At 47.4% G+C, this 22,062-nt stretch overlaps 6 protein-coding genes across 11 annotated transcripts; 4 read left to right on the plus strand and 2 right to left on the minus strand.

Moving 5' to 3' along the window:
* Positions 1-49: 49 nt before the first annotated feature.
* On the minus strand, positions 50-1,245 carry LOC117893165 (replication factor C subunit 2). The gene is made up of 2 exons (XM_034799642.1): positions 1,005-1,245; positions 50-944 (listed from the first exon to the last, which is right to left on the minus strand). Exons 1-2 carry the CDS (start codon positions 1,167-1,169, stop codon positions 114-116), a joined length of 996 nt encoding a protein of 331 aa, XP_034655533.1. The 5' UTR covers positions 1,170-1,245; the 3' UTR covers positions 50-113.
* A 247-nt stretch (positions 1,246-1,492) lies between these two features.
* On the plus strand, positions 1,493-3,072 carry LOC117893166 (ras-like protein 2). Its single transcript, XM_034799643.1, has 3 exons — positions 1,493-1,679; positions 2,416-2,503; positions 2,561-3,072. Exons 1-3 carry the CDS (start codon positions 1,599-1,601, stop codon positions 2,968-2,970), a joined length of 579 nt encoding a protein of 192 aa, XP_034655534.1. The 5' UTR covers positions 1,493-1,598; the 3' UTR covers positions 2,971-3,072.
* Positions 3,073-4,163: 1,091 nt separating this feature from the next.
* LOC117893169 (adipokinetic hormone) lies at positions 4,164-4,643 on the plus strand. Its single transcript, XM_034799647.1, has 2 exons — positions 4,164-4,284; positions 4,346-4,643. Exons 1-2 carry the CDS (start codon positions 4,213-4,215, stop codon positions 4,523-4,525), a joined length of 252 nt encoding a protein of 83 aa, XP_034655538.1. The 5' UTR covers positions 4,164-4,212; the 3' UTR covers positions 4,526-4,643.
* Positions 4,644-5,197: 554 nt separating this feature from the next.
* On the plus strand, positions 5,198-8,375 carry LOC117893170 (venom serine protease Bi-VSP). The gene is made up of 7 exons (XM_034799648.1): positions 5,198-6,415; positions 6,629-6,798; positions 6,856-7,174; positions 7,243-7,542; positions 7,598-7,809; positions 7,887-7,958; positions 8,210-8,375. Exons 1-7 carry the CDS (start codon positions 5,722-5,724, stop codon positions 8,348-8,350), a joined length of 1,908 nt encoding a protein of 635 aa, XP_034655539.1. The 5' UTR covers positions 5,198-5,721; the 3' UTR covers positions 8,351-8,375.
* A 1,659-nt stretch (positions 8,376-10,034) lies between these two features.
* LOC117893161 (venom protease) lies at positions 10,035-13,353 on the plus strand. 3 transcript variants are annotated; one of them, XM_034799637.1, is made up of 7 exons: positions 10,037-10,233; positions 10,268-10,373; positions 11,559-11,728; positions 11,817-12,060; positions 12,122-12,515; positions 12,580-12,655; positions 12,719-13,353. In XM_034799637.1, exons 2-7 carry the CDS (start codon positions 10,271-10,273, stop codon positions 13,244-13,246), a joined length of 1,515 nt encoding a protein of 504 aa, XP_034655528.1. In that variant the 5' UTR covers positions 10,037-10,233; positions 10,268-10,270; the 3' UTR covers positions 13,247-13,353. The 3 variants fall into 3 exon arrangements, with proteins under 3 accessions (XP_034655529.1, XP_034655528.1, XP_034655527.1); XM_034799636.1 differs by having other exon boundaries at positions 10,037-10,373; XM_034799638.1 differs by lacking the exon at positions 11,559-11,728 and having other exon boundaries at positions 10,035-10,373; positions 11,860-12,060.
* Positions 13,354-14,656: 1,303 nt separating this feature from the next.
* LOC117895319 (NGFI-A-binding protein homolog) lies at positions 14,657-22,010 on the minus strand. Of its 4 annotated transcripts, none has more exons than XM_034802883.1 (6): positions 21,327-22,010; positions 17,083-17,355; positions 16,067-17,022; positions 15,308-15,399; positions 15,169-15,247; positions 14,658-15,072 (listed from the first exon to the last, which is right to left on the minus strand). In XM_034802883.1, the coding sequence occupies exons 1-6, from the start codon at positions 21,811-21,813 to the stop codon at positions 14,821-14,823; spliced, it is 2,139 nt and encodes a 712-aa protein (XP_034658774.1). In that variant the 5' UTR covers positions 21,814-22,010; the 3' UTR covers positions 14,658-14,820. The 4 variants fall into 4 exon arrangements, with proteins under 4 accessions (XP_034658773.1, XP_034658774.1, XP_034658776.1 ...); XM_034802885.1 differs by having other exon boundaries at positions 14,962-15,072; positions 15,165-15,247; XM_034802882.1 differs by having other exon boundaries at positions 14,657-15,072; positions 16,067-17,355.
* Positions 22,011-22,062: the final 52 nt, after the last annotated feature.

Consider the following 22,062-nt stretch of genomic DNA (forward strand, 5'->3'; position numbering starts at 1 on the left):
TCACGGGTCCAAAGCTCTGGTTGTTGCAACAATTATTTTTCAAAAATTCACTTTCCAAATGATTATTCATTGTTCTTAGATTAATTTCATATAAATAATGGCAGCTTTTGGAACTAGTGCGACTCAGACACAATGCAAAGTCGGGCCAGCAGGGCTGTGAGCTGTAACAGGGAATTTATGCCATCGACAATCTTCATGTGCGTGATGCCGATCTCTCGAATAAAGTTCAGCTTCATTTGCTCGTCGATGTTGAGCCGCTTGCAGACACGGAATATGTTGCCAATAATGTCCTCCGGGGAGTAGCCCAGACTCCACAGCTTGGCCAGTATCTTGTAGGCCTTGTGGATGTCATTTACGGCACAGTGGTGAAGCATTTCCTCCAGCAGCTTGGGATGCGGCTCATCGCACACCTTGAACACGTTCTCCATGCTAATGTTTCCATATCCCTGAGCTGTGGCCTGCAGATTGTTGAGACCTTGCCGCATGTCACCCTGGGCAGTGAAGACGATCGCCTCCAGACCCTCTGCGTCGTAGGTGAGATTCTCCCACTTGCTCACCTCGATCAGCTTGGCCAGCACCTGGGCGTCTGAGAGCTTGGTGAAGCGCAGCATGGCGCAACGCGACTGTATGGGCTCGATGATCTTCTCGCTGGTGTTGCAGGCCAGGGCGAAGCGTGTGGTGTTGCTGTAGATCTCCATGGTGCGACGCAGCGCCTGCTGTGCGCCCTCCGTCATGCTGTCTGCCTCGTCCAAGATAACGATCTTGTGCCGGCCCTTGGGCAGCGTCACCTTTTGCTGGGCAAACATCTTGATCTTGTTTCGCACCACATCGATGCCGCGCTCGTTCGAGGCATTCAGCTCTAGCACGGCTTCCTTATAGCTGTCTCCGAGCAGGATACGGGCCAGGCACTGAATGGTCGTGGTCTTGCCAACGCCAGGAGGACCCTGCGGGAGTCATTCGTGTGTGAGTCGGGGCAACCAAGAGGTGGCTATGCGTTTACTTACGGCTATAATTATGTTGGGTGCATTGCCCTGCGTTGCGAAAACGGAGAGACGCGCCACCGTATCCTCATTGCCCACGATCTCGTTGAACTTTGCGGGTCGGTACTTTTCAATCCACGGCAAGTGCGTCCGCTTTTCAGTTATAACAGGTTCTGGGTCTTCAGGCATCTTTTCGTTGAATTAAATTTTGCAATTTGTAAACACAATTTTGCGATGGCGTGAGAAATGCCGGCGTCTGACAACTACTTTGGCGCCGTGATTTTCACGAGTCACAGGTAAGAACAAGTAACAGTTTGTTTGCTGTAGAATGCGGAATGTATTATCCAAATGTTGTAAATGTTAGCTTATATGTAAATTAATGTCATTATTAGACTTCTTGTAGATTATTTGATTCATCCCCGCTCAAATATAATTTTAAAAATACCTTTTACAGTCACAACTACTTTTATGAAGCAAACTCACGAAATATAAAACTTATAAGACCATCTCTAGCGTGAGCCAGCCTCGGGTGTTTTTTGTATCGTTGTTATCGATAGGCGCGTGCGGAAGAAAATAAAAAGATTTTAGCTGGCGATTCGAGTTGAAAATAATTGAAAAATGCAGATGCAAACGTACAAGCTGGTCGTCGTCGGTGGCGGCGGCGTTGGAAAGTCAGCCATAACGATACAATTCATACAGGTAAGGCCCTGGAGCGAAACATTGCTGACGTCGTCGCTCATCGTTAATCCAGAGGGGAGGTGCGGAGCGACAAGTGGGCCCTTGTTTTGGCAAAAGCAACAAGCGAATAGGCGATGATGATGCTGATGATGATGTTCGTCTGTGTTTGGAAATGCGTGTGCTACATATTTTCGAGCAAAGATCATCGCCGCAGCCAACTCTCTCGATGTTGATGCCACACCCCCTAAGCAGCCACGGGGCCTAGCTAGGGTCACCGCAACGCCAATGCCCCGAAAGTTGGAGTCTCGCTTTATGGGTGTGCCCCTCAGAACAGAAGCCTGGTTGGGGTCGGTTCAACTCAGTTCAGTTCGTTTGGGTGCGTTCTGAGGCCTGACATGGTCACGACCACGGTCGCTTTGTCCGTCCATCATCTAGTATGTGGCAATGCGCGCCCGATTCAATTTATTTTTAGTTATTTGCGTCATCTCCATCTTTCGGATATTCGTGTATGCACACGCAGACAAGCAGACAAGACACCTCCAACGTACTATCCCACGCATACATGGCCGAAGATTTTCATCAAGATATAGAGCATACTCGTACTAGTGCGTTTTGTTGCCTTGAATGTTTTTGGGATGATGATAAAAGTGGCGTCTCGTCTCTGTGTGTAAACAAATCGGACGGCTACCGAGAAGCGCGTCTATCTGCATCTAAATCTGTGTGTAAACTAATTTATCTTCGTCTTTCCACCTTGCAGAGCTACTTTGTCACAGACTACGATCCCACAATCGAGGACTCCTACACGAAACAATGTGTCATCGACGATGTGCCAGCCAAATTGGACAGTAAGTGATCCTTAACGATCTATAAGATGCATTAAATAATGTATTTTCCCTTTGTAGTTTTGGATACGGCTGGCCAGGAGGAGTTCAGTGCCATGCGAGAGCAGTATATGCGCTCCGGCGAGGGCTTTCTGCTTGTATTCTCGCTCAACGACCATTCCAGCTTCGATGAGATACCAAAGTTTCAGCGCCAGATATTGCGGGTAAAGGATCGCGACGAGTTCCCCATGCTGATGGTCGGCAACAAGTGCGATCTGGAGCACCAGCGGCAGGTGGGCCTGGAGGAGGCCCAAAACACGAGCAGAAACCTGATGATACCCTACATCGAGTGCAGTGCCAAGGTGCGCGTCAATGTCGATCAGGCCTTCCATGAGCTGGTGCGGATTGTGCGCGGATTCCAGATTGCCGAGCGACCCTTCATCGAGGAGGGATACAAAAAGAAGGGCAAGAGGAAGTGCTGCATGATGTAAGGATGCAGCAACAACACCAACAACAATGTAACGAGTATAACACCAAATTTTAAACACGCGTCGACTGAGCTATGAGAAGATCCGTTGAGAAGACGATAAACCTGAAAACCAGTAATCAGTAGAGCCAACAAAAAGTAACCCCGTAACACGTAACCAGTAAGGCAGCCCCCGAAACGAAGTGCATTTCTAATCTGCCCAACAAAAAACGAACGAATCGAATAAGCTTCTCGCCCAACAATGAAACTCAAAGTATGCTTCTACAAGCGATACATAAACACGAAGAAGACCCCAAGCCCATATTGTAAAGAACGATTTATATACAACGCCAGATGCAGACAACAAACAAACACAAACGAATAACATATATAAATATATATACATAATTATATATTTTCTACATATATTTTTGTAATATTATTTGTTGGATCAATGACAACAATTAAGGACGGAATGTTTTCTATGATTATTACAGAAATTGTGGTACGCAAAAGGCCATTTGTTTTTACAAACCGATCCGCCAAGATCGTTGATTGTCATTCGTTGGAACGCTTGTTTCGATTAAGCCAAAATGTCATAATGTGTTATTGTAATTTGTATTGTTATTTACTACTAATATACGCGTACACGTACACATATTTATACACATAATATATATATATATATTGCTTACAATCCGACAAAAATTGAGTGCCTAAACAATAGCTATAATCCCCCTGGCCACTGTTCCATCACAACTCGCTCCTTTTGTACTATATAAAGCGCACAACTCACCCCAGCCCACCACAGACTCACTCGTTTTTAACCATAATTGTAAACATATTTTTGTACATGTTCCAAAACAAGTCCTTAAACTACTCGTATGTGTTGTTTGTTTTCGTTTTATCGCCAAATTGTATTTGCTTCGAGCCGCAATCTCGTTTAACTATATACACTGCTTAATTTAACGAACTTATTTAATGATATACATATATAAATGCCTATAATTAAATATATGTGTATATGGAATATATTTAATATTAAATATATGCGCAATTCTAATAAAAACATGGAGAGAATCACAAACGCTTCCACATAGCCGAATGTTTCAATGCGTTTCTGCTGATTGATTGACGTCTCTTTAAAACTAATCAGAATCCTTACAAGTGCTACATTAATTAGCTACAGGACCTCCACCCACGCCCTGTCTGGCTTGGATATGGTATAAAAGCAGCAGAGAACTCTGTAACAAGCACACAACACAGAATGAATCCCAAGAGCGAAGTCATCATCATCGCAGCTGTGCTTTGCTTCCTGCTGGCCTGTGTCGAGGGTCAAGTAAGTTATCCCATCCAGCTAATAAACACCAGAAACTAAACTAATATTTATTCTCTTCCAGTTGACATTCTCACCCGACTGGGGCAAGCGTTCGGTGGGTGGTGCTGGTGGCGGCAGCTCGGGCTCCTTCTTTGAGCCGCAGCAGGGCAACTGCAAGACCTCCAACGAAATGCTGCTCGAGATCTTTCGCTTTGTGCAGTCGCAGGCCCAGCTGTTTCTCGACTGCAAGCATCGCGAGTAGGAGAAGGCTCCAATCCTGAAGCTCCGATCCGAGAAGAACACACACACACAGCCACATATTTATCCATATATATACACTACACATATATATCGATGTCCATATACTATACACACACGTTATCGAGGGTAGTCGTAGTCGGCATTTAGATTTAATGGAATTTCCGTTTGATATCCGTCTCTCTTCATTGATGGAGATCAATAAATAAGCGCATCTAAAAGCTGATTCTATCTGCTCAGCAGTCTCTGTTGGGTAATTCCTTGACCTTTCGCTGGGTGCTTCACCACGATTATCACCTTGTCACCTGCCCACCTGCCTTCACCTTTTCAAGTTCATCCCAATTTTTGATCCGAAAAAAAGTAATGCATCAAATTAAACTCGATTTAATTTCGAAAATTGCCCCATTTAATATGAGACTGAATCCACCCCCAGTGGATGAGGGTTTAAGTTCGGTTGTGTCAGTGGCCCACGGGTTCAGTTTGACGGTGAAGTTCATAGAATCACAATGCCTACGAACAGGGGCTCCCAACAATCCAAAGTTTCTAGAATTCTATTGATTCTTTGTGGACTTTCCCTCTTTACATCGATCCAATGTGAGTTTTGTATCATTATTATTGTATCTTATCTACAACCAGATCGTGCCAATAGATCAAAGTGAGTTGTGATCGTGTCGTTTCATTTAATTTGTGTCAACATAAACAATACAATCCAATCCCATCGCCCATCTGTTGGGCCCCCTTAATGTCCGTCATCTAAAAGTGGAAACACCCAATGATTGTCATAGAACAGACCACCCCGGAATGGAATGAGTGGAATGATGGCTGGAAGCTATTATCGGATGTCAAGCGCCAGTGGCCCAGATATTTTAATGCCCTCACTGAATTAACGATGCATTTCGGTGTGAATTCGTTTGCATTGCAATTATGGGGAATTTCGGTGACAAGACGAAAATGTGTGGCCATAAAAGAGGTAAATGAGGAGGATAAATGACACTTATGACACAGAAAACAGTTCTATATCGTGTATAAAACTGCTGCAGAAAACTATCTGGAAAAAGCCCATTAAATATTCCTTAATTTCAATTTTGGGCCCGAACTTTGCCCTGAACCGCTCCTGTCATATATGGTTTTGGGGCCATCCAACGATTCTTTGGATAATTGTGCTCCACAAACAGGCTAAATAATTGAATTAAAATCATTATGGGAATTACCATGGTCCACTTCTTGGCCAACACCAGCTCGCGGCACAGTAGCCAACTTCTGGCCAAGCAGCACGGACACGGCTGCGGATACGGATACGGAATCGGATACGTGGCTTGGAAGAGTCATATAATGGTACTGCTGGAAGAGTTCTGTGTGAAGGTGTACTTCTGGCCGTTCCTCTCGTACCTGGCCAGCATCAAGGGATGGTGTCCGCTGTATCCGCCAGGTTACTATCCCGTCTACACGTGGCCACAGCCACAGCCGCAGCCACAACCGCCTCCGTTTCCTCCGCTGCCACCGACTGGTCCACTAATACCGCCTCCACCTGCTCTTCCGCCCACACCTCCAGGGATACCGACATTCCAGCCAACGCCACCGAATCCCCAGACACCGTTCACCCCACCGCTGATCACGACGAGCAGCAGCACCTCCACATCTACCACTCTGGCGACCACCACCACCACAACGGGTGTGACGACAACTAGCACCGCGGGAACCACTCTGCCCGTGCCCACCTGTCCGCCGCAGCCATTGGTGTGCCTGCCCGGAGGCGTGCGTCCGCTGCCCAACTGCCCCTGCATCGATCCTCGCCAGAATGCGCCTCTGGTGGCCGCCACCGGTCTAGTCGGTTCGGATATGATGGTTTTCATGCCGCTCAATGCGAAACGGCGGCGTCGTCGTCGTCGACGGCGTCGTATTTACTCCTGAGAGTCACTCCCAATCCGCTCGCACCTCCCCCTCAAACCTATCCCACAAAGATTCACCAGAAATTATAATAAACACGAACGATCACAAGCGAAAACACAACTTCAAATCAATTGGCAAACTAAAAAGTACTCGAAGATTCCCCCAAACCCAACCCATCACAGTCCCTGTCACAGTCCTGCTCTGCTCGTACTTACAGCCCAGACCTCCTGCTACGATGCTCGCTCTCGGCCAGGCAGCTGTCTGCCCCTGACCTCCTGCTCCCATCTGGTGGAGGAGTACCAAAGCGAGGCTCAGTCGGCGGGGTCCAACGACTTTCAGACGTTTCTGGGTCGATCCATATGCGGCTTCGATGGCTCCACTTTTTTGGTAAGCCAAAAGGCAGCTACTCCCAATCAATGGATTGATCTAACGACTCCCCTGCAGGTCTGCTGTGCCACGGATCGTTCGTCAAATGGCAGGAGCAGAAAGGATCTGCAGGTGACCACCACTGCAGCCTCAGGTGTCTTTCATTTCTCGCCCCTAGGAGGCGGCAGCGGAAATCCAATTGTGCTTCAGCCCACACCGCCGCTGATGCAGGGCCAAGTGGTGATTAGACCCAGTCCCAATAATCCGGCGCCCACACAACCTCCGCCTCAACTTCAGCCTCAACCTCAACCGCAGACTCCTCCGCAACAGATGTTGGTCTGCGGCATCAGTGGAGCGACGTCGAACCGCGTGGTGGGTGGCCAGGAGGCACGAAGAGGCAAGCAAACTCTTGTACTAATCTTCAAAGAAAGACTCACTCATTGCTCTCTAAATTATTTGATGCAGGAGCCTATCCCTGGATTGCTGCACTGGGCTACTTCGAGGAGTCCAATCGGAATTCCCTGAAGTTCCTCTGCGGTGGCAGCCTCATCCACTCCCACTACGTGATCACTTCCGCCCATTGCATCAACGGGCTGCTCACACTAGTCCGCCTGGGTGCTCACGATCTGTCCAAGCCCACCGAGGCAGGGGCCATGGACTTTCGCATCCGTCGTACTGTTATCCACGAGCAGTTTGATATGACGTCCATTGCCAATGACATTGCCCTGATCGAGCTGAGTGGAATGACATCTGCAACTCTCACTGGTGAGTGGATAGTAAATTAGAAATGGATTGATCTAATCCCCATTGATCTATCCAGCGAACATAGCTCCCATCTGCCTGCCCGAGGCGGCCAAGTTCCTGCAGCAAGATTTTGTGGGCATGAATCCATTTATTGCCGGTTGGGGGGCATCCAAGCATCAGGGGCCCACGTCGCAAGTTTTGCGCGATGTTCAGGTGCCGATCGTGGCTCGTCAGAGCTGCGAGCAGAGCTACAAGTCTGTCTTCCGGTTTGTCCAATTCAGCGACAAGGTGAGCCACCTTTCCCCAGGGGAATCCTCCTCAGAGCACACGCATGGCTACTACTCGTTTAATTAATCCTTTTTCAGGTGATCTGTGCTGGCAGTTCCAGCGTTGATGCCTGCCAGGGGGACTCCGGTGGACCACTCATGATGCCGCAGGTCAGTTACACATCTCACATGTTCATCTCTTCGTCTGTGAATCATTGAACCTGTTTTGGACACATCTTGTGGTCTTGCGAGCTCCAAGGTGGTTCAGTCTGTGTCGTCGCTAATTGCCTGCGCACCCGGTGACGTCTGCTGAATCAGTGTCCAACAATGTTTTCGTTTGTTTATGAAAAAGCGTTCTGGGATTTGCCAAAAAAATAACTTCTAACCGTCTGTCTATTTCTCGATTTCCGTTCCATTTACAGCGGGAGGGCAGCGGCTATAGGTTCTACCTGCTCGGCCTCGTCTCGTTTGGCTATGAGTGTGCTCGACCCAATTTTCCGGGTGTCTATACGAGAGTCGCCTCCTACGTTCCATGGATCAGGCAGCAGATCTCAATGGGTTAGGAGCATCCCAAAGAGTTATGTTTGCAGGGAGACACTTTTAAAACGGGGAATTTTACACACAACATTTTATATTTAAATTCAAGAATAATTCCGCAATAAATTGTATATTTAAGTGTTCCCACTTGATTGGTTTTTAATTGTTTTTACATTCACTGAGTTATACTCGAGTTCGCAGTCATTAATCTTTAGGTTTAGGTTCTTGAATTCCAATCTCTTTAAACTTTTGGTTTTAGTTATTTTTGTGTTTAGTGATTCAACAATGCATGAGGTGTAGACATAATGTTTTAAATATAAATCCTGACGCTTTTCAATTGCTGTTATTACATGAAGATTACGACTCAAAGACGACAGCGTGATTATATAAAAATAATTATGTAAGTGCCTTGCGCCTATTACCTGAATCAGTCAATAAAATATACAGCAGAACTATTTCGGAATTCATTGGCGGAATAAAACAATGTCGTGCATGCGTGCTTTGCTGAAATATTGAACGAGTTGTCATCTGTCGAGCCGGAACCGAAAAAGAGCAGTTCTTCGACTGCGATTGGAAATTCCCGAACTTGGGCCACCCGCTGGCGCCTGAGCTGCATTGACAATCGTTCTGTGGTATTACTCATAATAGAATGCTTTATATTATGCCACTCCGCTCGGCTGCATTGTTCGCATGCCAATTGACTCGCGGCTGTAGCTCTCGCTTTTGGCAATGTCGATCGGGAATGCCAAGCACCATCGCCCATAGGGCGATCTATTGCTTAGTACAAGTGCAAAATCAAACGATGCCGTCACTTGGCTAACACCCTTCACATCCCTCACTCCTCCACTTTCTGTGATAGTAGCTGTAATCTCTCAATCAGGGGAGAGCTTTTACGACGCGTGCATACAAATGCAATGTCAATTTTAATCTTGATACGAACAGAGAACAGAGAGAGGCAGCGGCAGCGGCAGCGGCTGCTCTGCAGCAGACCTTAGCCAGAGGCCAGTGGCTTGGATGGGAGGTATTTCTAGTAGTTTGCTAAGTGATTCCCAATTGACATGTCAACTGGATCCGTTTTAATTTCCTTTGATTAATGGCATTTTAAATGCTTGTTTCATTCGTCTAATTGAGTCACACAATTCTTGGGACTGGACCAATGACAAATGCGGAGCAAGGCGCCAAAACGGCAGACAAACAAAATGACCTCACACACAAACGCACACACGATCATGGCAAAAATCAATTGATAAAAATTACTCTTACGACTATAATTTGCCTTCATTTGACTCATCCGTTGAATATTCCCCCAACCATTTAAATTCTCTTTTCGTCTAATTTTAGGTTTGCAAACTAATATTAATACAAATTTGTACGTACGTACCCACATTTGGCGAATGCTATTGTGCTGGAATTAAATATGGTTTTAAGTGTGGGTCTGGGAAAATCGCGTTTCCCCCCATCGGCTGAATTTGGTGATTTTTCCGGCTTGATTAATATACTTAGAAAGCGATTTAATTTGTGTTTGTTTTCGCATCAAAACCAAAGTGAACCCCAAACAAAATGATTTCGATTCGCATTCGCACCGCTATTCCGTTAGGGAGAGCTTGCAAGAGAGCGACGCAGTGCGACGCCACGCGACATTACGCGACCCGACGCGGTGAGAAATCGAACTGGGAGAGAGATTGAGCGGAGTGCATATAAAGCTCAGCTCGAGAGGCCGAGCTCTCAGCCCACACGAAGACGCCAAGCGATGCGAGCCGATGCTTTGGTCACGCAAAGCCACACAAATTAACAAAAACAAATTATTATTAAACGAAGAAGCTTCGAAGAATCGCACGAAGTCGGTTTTAGTTTCGATTTCGATTCAAATTTCAGTCTGATAACGGTCGTCGGACAGTGAACAGTGAATATCGCGAAACTCCCCCGCTGTATCTCTCGTCTCCATCATGAAGTCGGTGCCTGGTGCCAGTGCTGTGATTTCGCTCCTCTGCCTCCTCCTGCTCGGCGGGCCGTCCGCCTTCGCTCAGTTTAACAATCAGCGGAGGCAAGGTAGTTACTCGTACTCGTACTTAATTAGTAGAAAGCTTTTAAACCTGGCCACTAGCTATATCTATTCTATCTATCATATCTGTAGAACTTTTTACAATGTGATGGGAGCAAACAACTAATACGCGCCATCCAAAAACCTGTTCCATTAACAGCAACGAAAATCAGAATCACAATCCAAACTTAAACTAATCAAAGCTCGTAACATGTTCAGCGAATTTCAGCGAATTTTTAATGGGAATAACTAAATTGGTTCAAATATTGATTTGGCTATCGAACAATAACAATAAGCACAAGGGACACGCAAGAGTGGACCGACAAGCGGAGACAAGTTCATGGCAAGTTCGTTGCTAAAGTCTTTCGTACCATTCCCACCTGTCGCACCGGTTAATAGGGCAATTTGTATGAAGTGCGCAAAATGGTGTCTTAAGTTATAAATTATATGTATATTTCGGCTCATCGCGTTCAAGTTCAATTCCAGTTCAATTCAATGAAACCAGTCGCCAAGGTCGTGCTCAGATGTGGACGTGTGTGGACTGATGGTTATTGCCTGTGAGGCGTTTCCTTAGAGCTGCCTTGTCTCTGTCTTTGTTTACTTTTGAGTGGGGTTTTTTGTGTGTTAATTATTAAGTGTTGAGCTTGTTAGAAGTGTCAAAGTTTTTATTACAATATCTGTGCATGTGCAAGTGCACAGAATCGGACTAAACAAGCCCTTAACATCGCTTTGGGATTCTTAAACAAAAAAATAAGTTACATATATTCTTGTTTATGTAAGGAGCTTTTTATAATTATATACGTAATAGTATAATTATAGTTTTTGTTTATTATGAATTGTATAAAGACTCTTCAATGCTATTCCGCAATTAGTTATTCAAATTAAAGGCTTTTCCCACTTTTCCAAATATTATTTATGGATTAAGATTCTTGGGCTCGTTGCTGGAATTGTCTAGATCAGAACTAACCAAAGACTAATACATATTCTCATCCAACTGTTTATTAACTTTAAAACAAGGAAATGTTAATCTTTTCAATGGGTTGCCTCATCTTTTAACTTACATAAAACCATCCAATGCTAACTTTTTCTAGAGCTTAACTCGAGCTTTAGAGGCACACAACTTGGCTTCCGATCCTTGATCATCGTCTTCTAATGTGGAACCTCTCTGTTGTGGCAATCTATCTCCCTTCTAGTTCGTCAGAACTGCATCACTCCAGAGAACTACTATGGCAGCTGCGTGGCGCTTACCTTCTGCCCCCAGGTGGTGAACATCTTCCAGAGCACCAGTAAGCAGCGCGCTGAGCGCTATGTGATCGCCCTGCAACGCAGCTGTGGCACACGCAGCATCAATGGGGATCCGGTGGTAGGCAGCACACACTCTTTCTCCTCATTTCATTTCTTTTGCGCCTGTGCTGAGCTTTTTGGCTTCTCTTTCTTCTCCCTTTCGGCAGATTTGCTGTACTGCTCCGCAGCAGAATAATCAACAGACCACAGAGCGGCCACGCCCCAATCCCTTCTTTCCCACAGAGCGACCGTTTGTAACCGATCGCAATCCCTTCATAGTCACGGAACGGCCATCACCGCCCACAACGACGACGACAACGACAACACGTGCTCCGGTTACGTCAGCACCGCTGCTGGAGCCCCGTGGACCCGTGTGCCGTGGACCGGACACCAAGCCCGGCAATTGCATCGGTGAGTCGATCCGTGGATTATTTTCCGCATCCTATAACCGCATTCTGCATTCCCGCAACAGATATCAAGAGCTGCCCCTTGCTGCTCGATCAACTGATTGCCAAGCAGAGGGATACAACCTTCGTGAGCTTCCTGCAGGCCTCGCAGCGCATCTGCGGCAACGTTGGCTCCACCGTCTGCTGCCCCAATGGCCAGACGACAACGGCGGTCACTCCGCCTTCCCCTGTCGGCACGGAGGATATACCGCGACGTCTGCCCAATGTGGAAGAAGGATGTGGGTACACGCTCAACACGTTCAAGAAGATCGTTGGCGGTGAGGTGAGCCGCAAGGGTGCCTGGCCCTGGATTGCACTCTTGGGCTACGATGATCCCTCCTCGTCGCCATTCAAGTGCGGCGGCACTCTGATCACCGCCAGACATGTGCTCACAGCTGCCCACTGCATTCGCTCGGATCTGTAAGTGAAGGATTTTTCTCCTCTCTCTGCAGATCTCTGACCCAAAAATTTAAATTTATTGCAGAATATTCGTGCGACTGGGGGAACATGATCTCTCCACGGACACGGAGACACGCCATGTGGACATTGATGTGGCTCGGGTAGGTTCAATAATTATCCCCAAGTTGTATTCCTCTTCTAACTTGAGTAATTTCCGCTTTCAGTATGTGTCCCATGCGGAGTACAATACCCGCAATGGGCGTAGCGACATTGCCATTCTGTATTTGAAGCAGAACGCACAGTTCACGGACAAGATCACTCCCATCTGCCTGCCCCATACGCCACAGTTGCGGGGCAAGTCCTATGTGGGCTACATGCCATTTGTGGCTGGCTGGGGCAAGACCCAGGAGGGCGGTCAGTCGGCCACCGTGCTGAACGAGCTGCAGATCCCCATCTTCGACAACGAGCAGTGCCGCGAGAGCTACGCCAAGCAGAATCGCTACTTCACCAACGATCAGTTCGACTCTGCGGTCGTGTGTGCGGGCGTCCTCACGGGCGGCAAGGATACCTGCCAGGGCGACTCCGGTGGCCCACTGATGATACCCGAGCAGTACCAGAGCAGCGTGCGATTCTATCTGATCGGCGTGGTCTCGTACGGCATTGGGTGTGCGAGGCCGGAGGTGCCTGGCGTGTACACTAGCACCCAGCACTTTATGGACTGGATCATCGAGCGAGTCCAAGAGACGACGTAAAATATGCCATCACTCCACCTTTATCCAATCTATTTTCTAGCTATGTTTTAAGCTCTGTCCTCCCCCAACTCGAAGTAAAACTCTTCTCAGACTCTGTGTAAGCGTAAGACTCTCGCATCTTGTAGAATTTCTGGCTTCTGGGTCTCTGGAATCGAGTGCAAATATTGACACTGGCCCTTTGTCTTGGCCTTTGTTCTCATGACACCGCGGCGATGTCTAATCCTCGGGCCATGTGCCTGAACGCAGAGACGTTCCCTTTGAGGGTTGTGCCCTGGTGCCCTGGTTGTGCCTTGGGCTGATCCTTATGCTTATGCAAATCGAGGGCACGACGCTTCATCAATCATGCTGGTAATGATCTTCGTGTCTTGGGCCACCCTTAGCAGAGGGTTATGTAAATGCGAGAGGATGCCTGGACATGAACTGCATTGTAATTGCATTGAGAGAAGCCACAAGCGCTGATTTGCATTGCTGATCGCTGGCTCAGAGATGTCTTCAAGGTTCCCTTCTATCGCTCGGGCGCCATCTCCAACTTTCGATGAACAAAAGGGTTGGACAATAAGAACAACCCCAGCCCCAACCTGAGCCGAGAGCAGATGAACAGAAATCAAATGCCAGACACAATGCAAGACGAATCCTTTTAGAAGTCAGAACGCCTCCCGCGCATTTGTGGCCACATGGCATGGGGTGCTCGGTCTGTCTTTTGTGTGTTGCATCCACATTGTGATTCCAATCGCATCTGGCAGATGATTTAGTGCTTAAGCGAGGAGAGTTCATTAAACCGGTCTTCCCCTGTTCACATTCATCTCTTTAAAATTAAGTTTCAATCACAACAGCGAAAGTAAAGCAAAAGGGGCACTGATCCCACTGATCTGATCTGATCATCATCATCATCAATAACAAAATTTGCATCCCAAGGAGTTCCCTTCTTTCTCTTGTTGTTTTTTTAATTTGCAAAATTTGCATACCTAAACCGCTTTTGGAACATCCTACCCCACCTTATGCCACAAGGGTGTTAATATCATCATTAGCCAGATTCCCAGACAACCGACAAGATATTCGCAAGGGTTCGCATGGGTTCGCATTTGCCTTTTGCGGTGTCAAGAGCTGCACAAAGGGATTTTGCCCACAATCGCAAATGTAAACACGATCCGTCAATATCAATTGTGATCTATGATAGCGATGATCTCTCAATTTGCAATGATCAATGAGGGCAATTGTCTTTTATCGCAATTCAATTCGATACTGCTCCATGATTGGAGTTTAAGAAGATTCTGATTTAAGTTGAACTGGTGAAGACCTTCTCAAGGGGTTTATGACTTTTAAAAATTTTTCTAATTCTTGTTAAACTTTACTATACTTTTATTGTATTTTGTGTATTACTAAATGATGCATTTATTACAGTACCAAGTATATTTTAGTATAGATCACAGAGATTACAAACTAATCATTCACTTAAAACTCATCCTAAGCAAAGTTTCCTCTTGGACGAATCTAAACTAATGGAATTGCACTTGAATTATAACGATTTGTATATCTAAATCTGGCACTACATGGGGCATCGCGTCTCTTTTCATCTAGGCTTCCGGGGAGGCGGCAGCCGCATTCCTCTTCAGGGCCAGAACTTCATTCAGCGTAGGACTCAGGGCCAGGGCGGGATTGGCCACGGCTATGATGTTGTCCCCCGCAGCTGAGATGACCTGGACGCCGCTCAGTGTAGAGGGCGCGGAGACAGAGCCACTTAGATCCACAGATTCGCAGGGCAGGGACGAGGCATCCATCTGACGGGAGACGGGCGACCGCTCACCGTCCAGACCATTGCAGGTCGCCTGTGGTGGATGGGAGGATGGGAGGGAAAAATTGTTCTTTACTCGGTGTCTACCTCCAGGACGAACTGCACGCATAGCGCTCCAACACATACTCACTGGCATTGGCGGGGAGCTGGACGAGTTGCTGAAGGAGAACCGCGAATCGTTGTCCTCAAAGTCGGCCGTCTTGCCCAGTCTGGAAAGAATAAGGATGACTTTTAGTTGAATTTTAAAAGGATTTCACTCTCATACTTACGAGAACTTGGCAATCTCCGTGAGGTCGAATGGCGGCTTGGCGAACTTCTGGTACATGGCAAAGAGATTGTAGCGCGAGTCCTCCACCGCTTCCTTTTGTTTATGTGGGTTATCAATGAGATCATGGGTTAAAATCTCTGCAGATGCTACAAAAAAATCTTACTACGAATGAAGCTTGAAGCTAAGCGTGTGGCAAGGAAAGAGTTCTTGCGGAACTCTTGTGTGTAGCAATAGAAGGAATAGACATGTGGATCGTTGGTTGGAGATTTTGTAGGATTCATTTATTGACGTTCAACAGAGAGGAGGAGGTACAACAATCAATATATATTGCAACGAACTACCGACTAAATAACTTGTTAATAGTTAAAGTGACTAATATTAACGGGTTAGTGACAAGTTTAAAGGAGAGTGTTAAGTGAGGATCAAAGATTAAAGAAATACAACAGTCTAGCATAAAATAATACTGATTACTTTATAATAATTCTACAAATTGCAAAGTTCTATATACAAGCAGGAGGGGAATAGTTTTAAGCTGAAAACCGATCCCAAATGGTATCCAAGATATTCTTAAAAGAACTTCCTGGTTAATATGTTAGTGTTAGTATTTTGTGGGTTCTGCGAATCGCGAAAGCTGCAAAGCAAAGTTTTGGTTATTTCCCACCCAAACCCCAAGCTGGGAAGCCCTTAGGCTGAAGCTGAAGCACTGCACCAGGCGGACGCACTTATGCACTTACGGCTCTACGGACTTAATCTTCCTTACCCTGTTCAGGTCCATGGGCAGCTGTGCCGCCTCCGTGGAGGAGAGACGATGCCGCTTGGGCTGCACCGAAGCATCGCTCGACTCGCAGTCAACATCGCTGGGCACACAGCCCGAGGCTGAGCCGGAGCCAGAGCCACGCGCTCCACCCGCACCCTGGGCACCTGGCAGCTGGGTGAGCAGTCCCCCGTAGCGGGCTATACTCGCGGAGTGGCCAAATCCTGCATCCTTGACTATCTGTCGCGCCAGCGGAAAGAGCTCGTCGCGCCGGGTGAGCAGCCAGATGGTCTGAGGATTGCGGCAGAGCTGGGCCGCCGCCTCGTTGACGCACACCTCGTGCAGCGTGAGAGGCTTCTCCGGGCGGCGCTTGCAGTCGAAGCGGCCATAGATGGCGGAGTACTTACGGATCTCGTCCATGCGCCGTGGATCGTGCTCGCTCATGGCTATCACCTGCTCCAGCTCGCGGGTGGTGCGCTTCCGGGTGGTCTGGGCGCGTGGCTCCCGCTGCGGCAGCTGGCGGCCGATCTTCTCCGCGCACATGGTGATGCGCTGGATTTGCATCTCGGTGAGGACCGGCGTCAGCTGGGGCGAGCTGGAGGACACCTGGTGGGCAGTGCTGACTGAGACACAGGCCGCTGATCCCGGCATGCTGCTGGCATTGGCATTGGCATGTGTCTGGGCATTGGGATTGCTGGTCAGGGGTGTTGTGGAGGGCGGGACAATGGAGGGAAGGACGGGCACCGGGGTGCAACTAATTTGAGATAGGAGGTGGGGGACAGTCGTGGCCGCCGTCGCTGTTGCCGTCACAGCGGACACAACCGGACCTATGGCCGGCACGGGGGCTGGCGAGGGTTGGAAGGAGCCTGTCGCATTGAAGGAGGGAAATTTCTGTCGTGGCAGGGCAGGCGTTGTGTCCGGATTGAAGACGAGCGCTGGCTTGGGCGGCGTCTCACACAGACCTGGAAGCAGCATCACGCGTTTAGACATGGACACCAGAAGCTGACTGGGATCAGGCTTACCCAGCTGCGGCATGGGGACGCCCTGGAACAGAGCAGGATTGTTGGCCCACTCGTGCAGGGCCTTCTGCAGGCGACGCACATGCAGCGGCTTGGATGCCATGCCCACTAAAGCCATGATCTCGAGGAACTCCTCCTCGCCGGCGTCGTACAGCTGCTGCACATCGTCGCCGCCCATCTCGAGGAGCGTGTCGTAGTAGGCCAGCAGACTGGCCCGCTGGAGCACCCGGTACAGCTGCACCTCCGCCTCGTTGCCCGGCCGCGATGTGGTGATCACTGCAAAGACGCACAAGGAAGAGCAGAAAGGGAAAGGCTTGAAAACAGTTTCAACAACAAAAAACAGGAGGAAAAAAAAAATGATATTTATTAAGTTCTGGCCGGGGCCGTTCTCACAATGTTCTGAGCCTATAAGAAAAAAATGTTTAATTAAATTCGCTTTTTTTTACCTTAAAAAAACTCGACGGACGTCTGGACCCTAAGCTAACCCTTTTTAGGCAAAGCAAGAGGACAGGAGAGAACGAGCGAACGGAAAGGAAAAAAAAGCACAAAAAAGGATGAGGCAAGAGCCGCGGAGGTAGGGGTTGGGGAACTCGTCTCATCTGCATAACAGAAAGAGAGTGAGGGAGAGAGGAAGAGTGAGATATGCTGATTCAACCCTTTGGTTCCGAAGGATCTGATCCGATTCGATGCGATGCGAGTCGGTAAACTCGTTGGAAATGCGTCACGCATGCCCACAGACCTCGACAAGGATTGCCAGGATCATTTTAATCTCTTCTCATTTAATTTTTTCGGTTTTATCACTTTCGATTTTTAGCAAAAAAAAGGAAAGACAGAAAAGATGCGCACAGGGGATGGGGGTAAATTCAAGGTAAATTAATTCCTTGCATTCCGTGTGAAATGTACAGAAAATGGAAGTTTTCTTTGGCTTCTTGAGCGATTTATTGCCCTCGCAGCCTAATGATTTCAAGATTCCCGGATCGCTGAGGCAGCAGCGCAGCCAGCAGTTACTGTTATGGGACCACAGTCCAAAATGGACGAGACTGACGACACTGTCGCTGAAGATGATGATTATGTCAAATCGTAAATAATTATGTGAGAATATTTCAGTCGGCGACAGTCGCCACTGCCACAGCCGCTGCCACTGGCGATCCAAGCCAGAAGCCAGAAGCCAGAAGCAGCAGTAGCCGAACAGCTTTAATTAATAGAAAAACGAGCTGCTTGCCAACTAAATTATAACAGAGCAGAAAAACCATCGTACATCGATTGCCGGCTGATTCTCCTTGCTTCGTCTTTTACTGTTTTTTTGTGCGACTCTGTGGAGAGCCAAGAGAGGCGTCAGCAGGTACAAGCGCATCCACCAACGACAGGCAGACACCAAAGATGCGATGCGCTTTGCTCTTCTCACTTGCAGCCAGTTGTCTTGTCATTAACCCATCACAGTGTCCATGGGGCTGTTACAAGTTATGGGTGCTTAACAGAAGAACAAGAAGAATGCGTATGGAGAGGAAAAAGCTTTTTCAGCTTTGATTGAATCTTTGCACTATGCACTCTCAATTTTTACATGAAAGTTAATCAACAATTAGTCTATTGAATAGCCAAGGTTAACTGGGGTGTTAAAAATTGCCTTTGAATATCTGAAAGTGAAAGTCATCCAGTTGTCATTGCTCTGAAATCATTAAAAATCATTACCTATCAGACAGCACTCTCATCTTTAAACAAATTAACACTTGGGCAGCCAGTGGAGTCCGCTGAAGGGTTAATGGACAACGCAGGCCACACTTCTATTCTCTGCAGCCCACCTCCCCCTTACCCTTTCTCGTATGGGTATTTAACGCAGACTTGCGTAAGTCGGGAGTCTGTCTCGATGCTAGTCTTGTGTGAGGAAGGGAGAGGGGCATACATTTATATACATTTGCAGCAATAAATAAATGAGACGTGATTTCAATACACAAATAATGTCACTGCCAAGGCGGAATGGGGGCGAGGAAGAACAGTCGGTCAGTTCCAGGCGAGTGAGGGAGAGCGAGAGACTGGCATGATCGGCAGCAGCGCTGCTCCTGCGCAGTGCGCACTGCCTGCTGCAGAGAGAGCTTTGCTTTGCTTTGCTTTGCTCTGCTCTGCTCCTCTTCATCTTCTCTTCTCTCCTCTTTCTGCTACTGCTTCAGATTGTTTGCTGATTTTTTACTTATTTAATTTGCGGGTTTCTGTTTTTCTGTTGTTGTTGTTGCTGTTCCCCTCTGCTTCTGTTTCTTTGCTGCTGCTGTTGTTGTTGTTGCTGTTGCTTTTGTCATTGGCTAAATATGTTGTTTTTATGCGAACGGCAAATGGGTAAAAATGGACAAAAAATTAACTGCAGTAACTTTTTAGTTGGCACTTGGAAGCAATAATGACATTCGACGCCACATACCAAGCAGCTGCCCAGAAGGAGTGGGCAACAGCACCAGGAATAGGGACCAGGAACCAGGGACCATGGCCCAGGGACCATGGGCCAGACAGAATATGCGTCTGGTTTGACTCTGTTTGTTTGTTTGTTTGTGTGGTGTGTGGTGTGTGCTTGGAGCAGTCAATCGTGCGATCGCCTTCGATTATGGGCAAAAAGTAGACGCCGGGACAAACAGCAGCCGCATGGCTTTGACTTGGAGTTGGATCTGGGACCTGGAACCAGGGACCTGTGCCTGTGCCTGGGGCCAACCCTCCTCAGATGGCATTGGCAATGGGCAAGTAACCGAAACTATTTCTCATATACAACGATAAATTAAAAGCCAACTTTTTAAACGACCAAATTCTTGTCGATCAAAATTCCATTGGTGGCAATAACTTGGCTGGTACGAGTACGTGCCAATGGCCCAACGATGGCCAGCCAGACGACGGAAGACCCAAAGCAAAAGCTCCAGACCCCAGACCCCGAACCAAAGCGAACCATAACCATAACCTGGCGACATCTTTGACAGATCAGAGAGGCGGGAAACGTACTCTGCAATCAGCATTTTCCAGCGAGAACAGAACGCGCGTCTCGTTGGCTGAACAGCAGATCGTCATAGGGGTGAGGATCGGAGTCTGTGTCTGGGAGAGATCTTTTAGAGCTACCCTCAGTGTTTGGGGTGAGTTTTTTTCTTAGTTTTTTCTTCTATAGAACTACTGTTTGTCACCCCTAAGGTAGAGCCTATCATCATGAGGTTGATCTAACGGCTGCCACTGGCAAGCTGCAATACCTGGCCCTAGAGACGATCCCATTGGATGAGGACTGCCATTGCTAAGCTACCTGGATGCCAGGAAAAGAAAGAACTTTGAGCAGATACATACAAATGCTAAACAGACACCCCGAGCAAGAAGCAGCAGCACCAAGGAAGTGGAAACCGGAACTCAATCCGCGATTCCTTGTACAATTGCCTTGGAAATAAATAATGGCAGAGCGCAAAGGTAACTTTTTTTTTGCGGCAGCCTCTATTGTTTATCAGGCCCAAGGTCCGTTATGGCAAGGGGACAAGCTCATTCTGAGTTCAGTTTCCGTTACATAACAGAACTCGGAGCAGAACAATGAAATGCCAGACGAAGCTCGAAAAAGAGCGCGAAAATTGCAGCATGCTGATTGCGGGGGGAAGCGTATTTAAGGATTTCCCATAGAAAACAGAGATAAATACTGACCTCTGCATGTTTGAACTACATCTTTAAACAATCAGGGAATTGCGATAGAATATATTTGAGAGGATACTAAATAAGTTTGACTGAAGATTAAATTTGTGTTTTATTAATATTAATTCCTAGTGCTCCCGGTAACAAGTCAACGCAGTCGAAACTATGAAAAATCACAGATATATAAATAACTAACGCCATCTGCACAATCAGCAACATTTCATTAAACAATTTATTATGAACATTTTTCCTAAATCTTAAATAAAGATCAAATGTGCCATAATATGGGACTTTTACTTTTTTTTGTGGCTTGGCATAATTTCGCCAAAAGGGTCACTTTGGTTTTGGATAAAAATGTTGTTAGATTTTAGTACCATGAGCTAGCTTCAAACTGTTCAAAGATTATTTTATAAGAGTGGAAATCTTAATTAAAAACCTCTTTCAGTTTGTATTCTACTCATCCCAAATCAGCTACCTCTAAAGGTTTATTTTATTCTCAGCAAAAACTTTTCAAATAATCTAAATCTGTCTACAAGATTCCCCAAATCTCCTCTGTCTAATCAAGACCACAATGATTATAGTTATTGGGGAATCTCTTCGCCCATTCCACTTACTTGTTCCATTCGCATTCCTCCCGAAGATCTTGCCCTGTGGACTCAGAATGGGACTCGAGGATGCCGACGGGGCGCCGGAAAGGGACCGCTGACCCTCGGACAGCCCGCTGGCCAGTGACAAGTTGTAGAGATCCTCCTGCTTGGCCGCCTCCAGGCTGGTGGTCAGCAGCTGCGACTGCGTGACGTGGGTGGTGGGCGTGGCTGTGGCTGTGGCAGAGGTGGAGGTGGAAGCTGGAGCCAGACTCAGACTCCCGCTGGATGCTGGCAGGCTGTGACTGTGCTGACTCTTGCTGCTCGTACTGGCAGCCGGCGAGGGTGTGGACACCACCACCGTTGACGAAGTGGAGGTTGTGGTCGGCGTGGTGGGGGAATTGACATTGGCCTCCATTCTTGTGTGTTGGTGATAATGATTATCCTTTCCGAGATGTGGCACAACGGAAGAAGACAGGAACCAGGCACAAACACAAACAACCAAAATGAAATGCATGCAAAACCAAAAGACGAACACAAAAACGGATGCACTAGGGATCGGGATTCAACTACAATCTACAATTTTAACTACACTAATTTCTCTCGAGGATCGCTTGGGTGAGAGAGAGAGAGTGGGAGCAACAGTAACACACGAGAGCGCGCTTCGCAAGTATTTGTTCTTCTTTCGATCTGTGCGATCCACTCAGCTCGAGGCCAGACGAAGTTCTGTTGTCGTGTTGCCGCGTGGACGGCTCGGGAACCCTTT

The sequence above is a fragment of the Drosophila subobscura genome, chromosome J, assembly GCF_008121235.1.
Source record: "Drosophila subobscura isolate 14011-0131.10 chromosome J, UCBerk_Dsub_1.0, whole genome shotgun sequence".
Taxonomy (NCBI): Eukaryota; Metazoa; Arthropoda; class Insecta; order Diptera; family Drosophilidae; genus Drosophila; species Drosophila subobscura.

What these genes read in the sequence shown, in the direction of transcription:
- LOC117893165 (XM_034799642.1), bottom strand. Translation starts at nt 1,169, where the DNA reads ATGCCTGAAGACCCAGAACCTGTTATAACTGAAAAGCGGACGCACTTG. An exon ending in CACCCAACATAATTATAGCC is followed by an intron (nt 945 to 1,004) that starts GTAAGTAAACGC and finishes TGACTCCCGCAG; the next exon opens with GGTCCTCCTGGCGTTGGCAA.
- LOC117893166 (XM_034799643.1), top strand. Translation starts at nt 1,599, where the DNA reads ATGCAGATGCAAACGTACAAGCTGGTCGTCGTCGGTGGCGGCGGCGTT. An exon ending in TAACGATACAATTCATACAG is followed by an intron (nt 1,680 to 2,415) that starts GTAAGGCCCTGG and finishes TCCACCTTGCAG; the next exon opens with AGCTACTTTGTCACAGACTA. An exon ending in TGTGCCAGCCAAATTGGACA is followed by an intron (nt 2,504 to 2,560) that starts GTAAGTGATCCT and finishes TTCCCTTTGTAG; the next exon opens with TTTTGGATACGGCTGGCCAG.
- LOC117893169 (XM_034799647.1), top strand. Translation starts at nt 4,213, where the DNA reads ATGAATCCCAAGAGCGAAGTCATCATCATCGCAGCTGTGCTTTGCTTC. An exon ending in TGGCCTGTGTCGAGGGTCAA is followed by an intron (nt 4,285 to 4,345) that starts GTAAGTTATCCC and finishes ATTCTCTTCCAG; the next exon opens with TTGACATTCTCACCCGACTG.
- LOC117893170 (XM_034799648.1), top strand. Translation starts at nt 5,722, where the DNA reads ATGGGAATTACCATGGTCCACTTCTTGGCCAACACCAGCTCGCGGCAC. An exon ending in TGGCCAGGAGGCACGAAGAG is followed by an intron (nt 7,175 to 7,242) that starts GCAAGCAAACTC and finishes TATTTGATGCAG; the next exon opens with GAGCCTATCCCTGGATTGCT. An exon ending in GACATCTGCAACTCTCACTG is followed by an intron (nt 7,543 to 7,597) that starts GTGAGTGGATAG and finishes TGATCTATCCAG; the next exon opens with CGAACATAGCTCCCATCTGC.
- LOC117893161 (XM_034799636.1), top strand. Translation starts at nt 10,271, where the DNA reads ATGAAGTCGGTGCCTGGTGCCAGTGCTGTGATTTCGCTCCTCTGCCTC. An exon ending in TAACAATCAGCGGAGGCAAG is followed by an intron (nt 10,374 to 11,558) that starts GTAGTTACTCGT and finishes TCTCCCTTCTAG; the next exon opens with TTCGTCAGAACTGCATCACT. An exon ending in CACTGCATTCGCTCGGATCT is followed by an intron (nt 12,516 to 12,579) that starts GTAAGTGAAGGA and finishes AATTTATTGCAG; the next exon opens with AATATTCGTGCGACTGGGGG.
- LOC117895319 (XM_034802882.1), bottom strand. Translation starts at nt 21,813, where the DNA reads ATGCATTTCATTTTGGTTGTTTGTGTTTGTGCCTGGTTCCTGTCTTCT. An exon ending in TGCCCATGGACCTGAACAGG is followed by an intron (nt 15,400 to 16,066) that starts GTAAGGAAGATT and finishes CATAAACAAAAG; the next exon opens with GAAGCGGTGGAGGACTCGCG. An exon ending in ACGGAGATTGCCAAGTTCTC is followed by an intron (nt 15,248 to 15,307) that starts GTAAGTATGAGA and finishes TATTCTTTCCAG; the next exon opens with ACTGGGCAAGACGGCCGACT.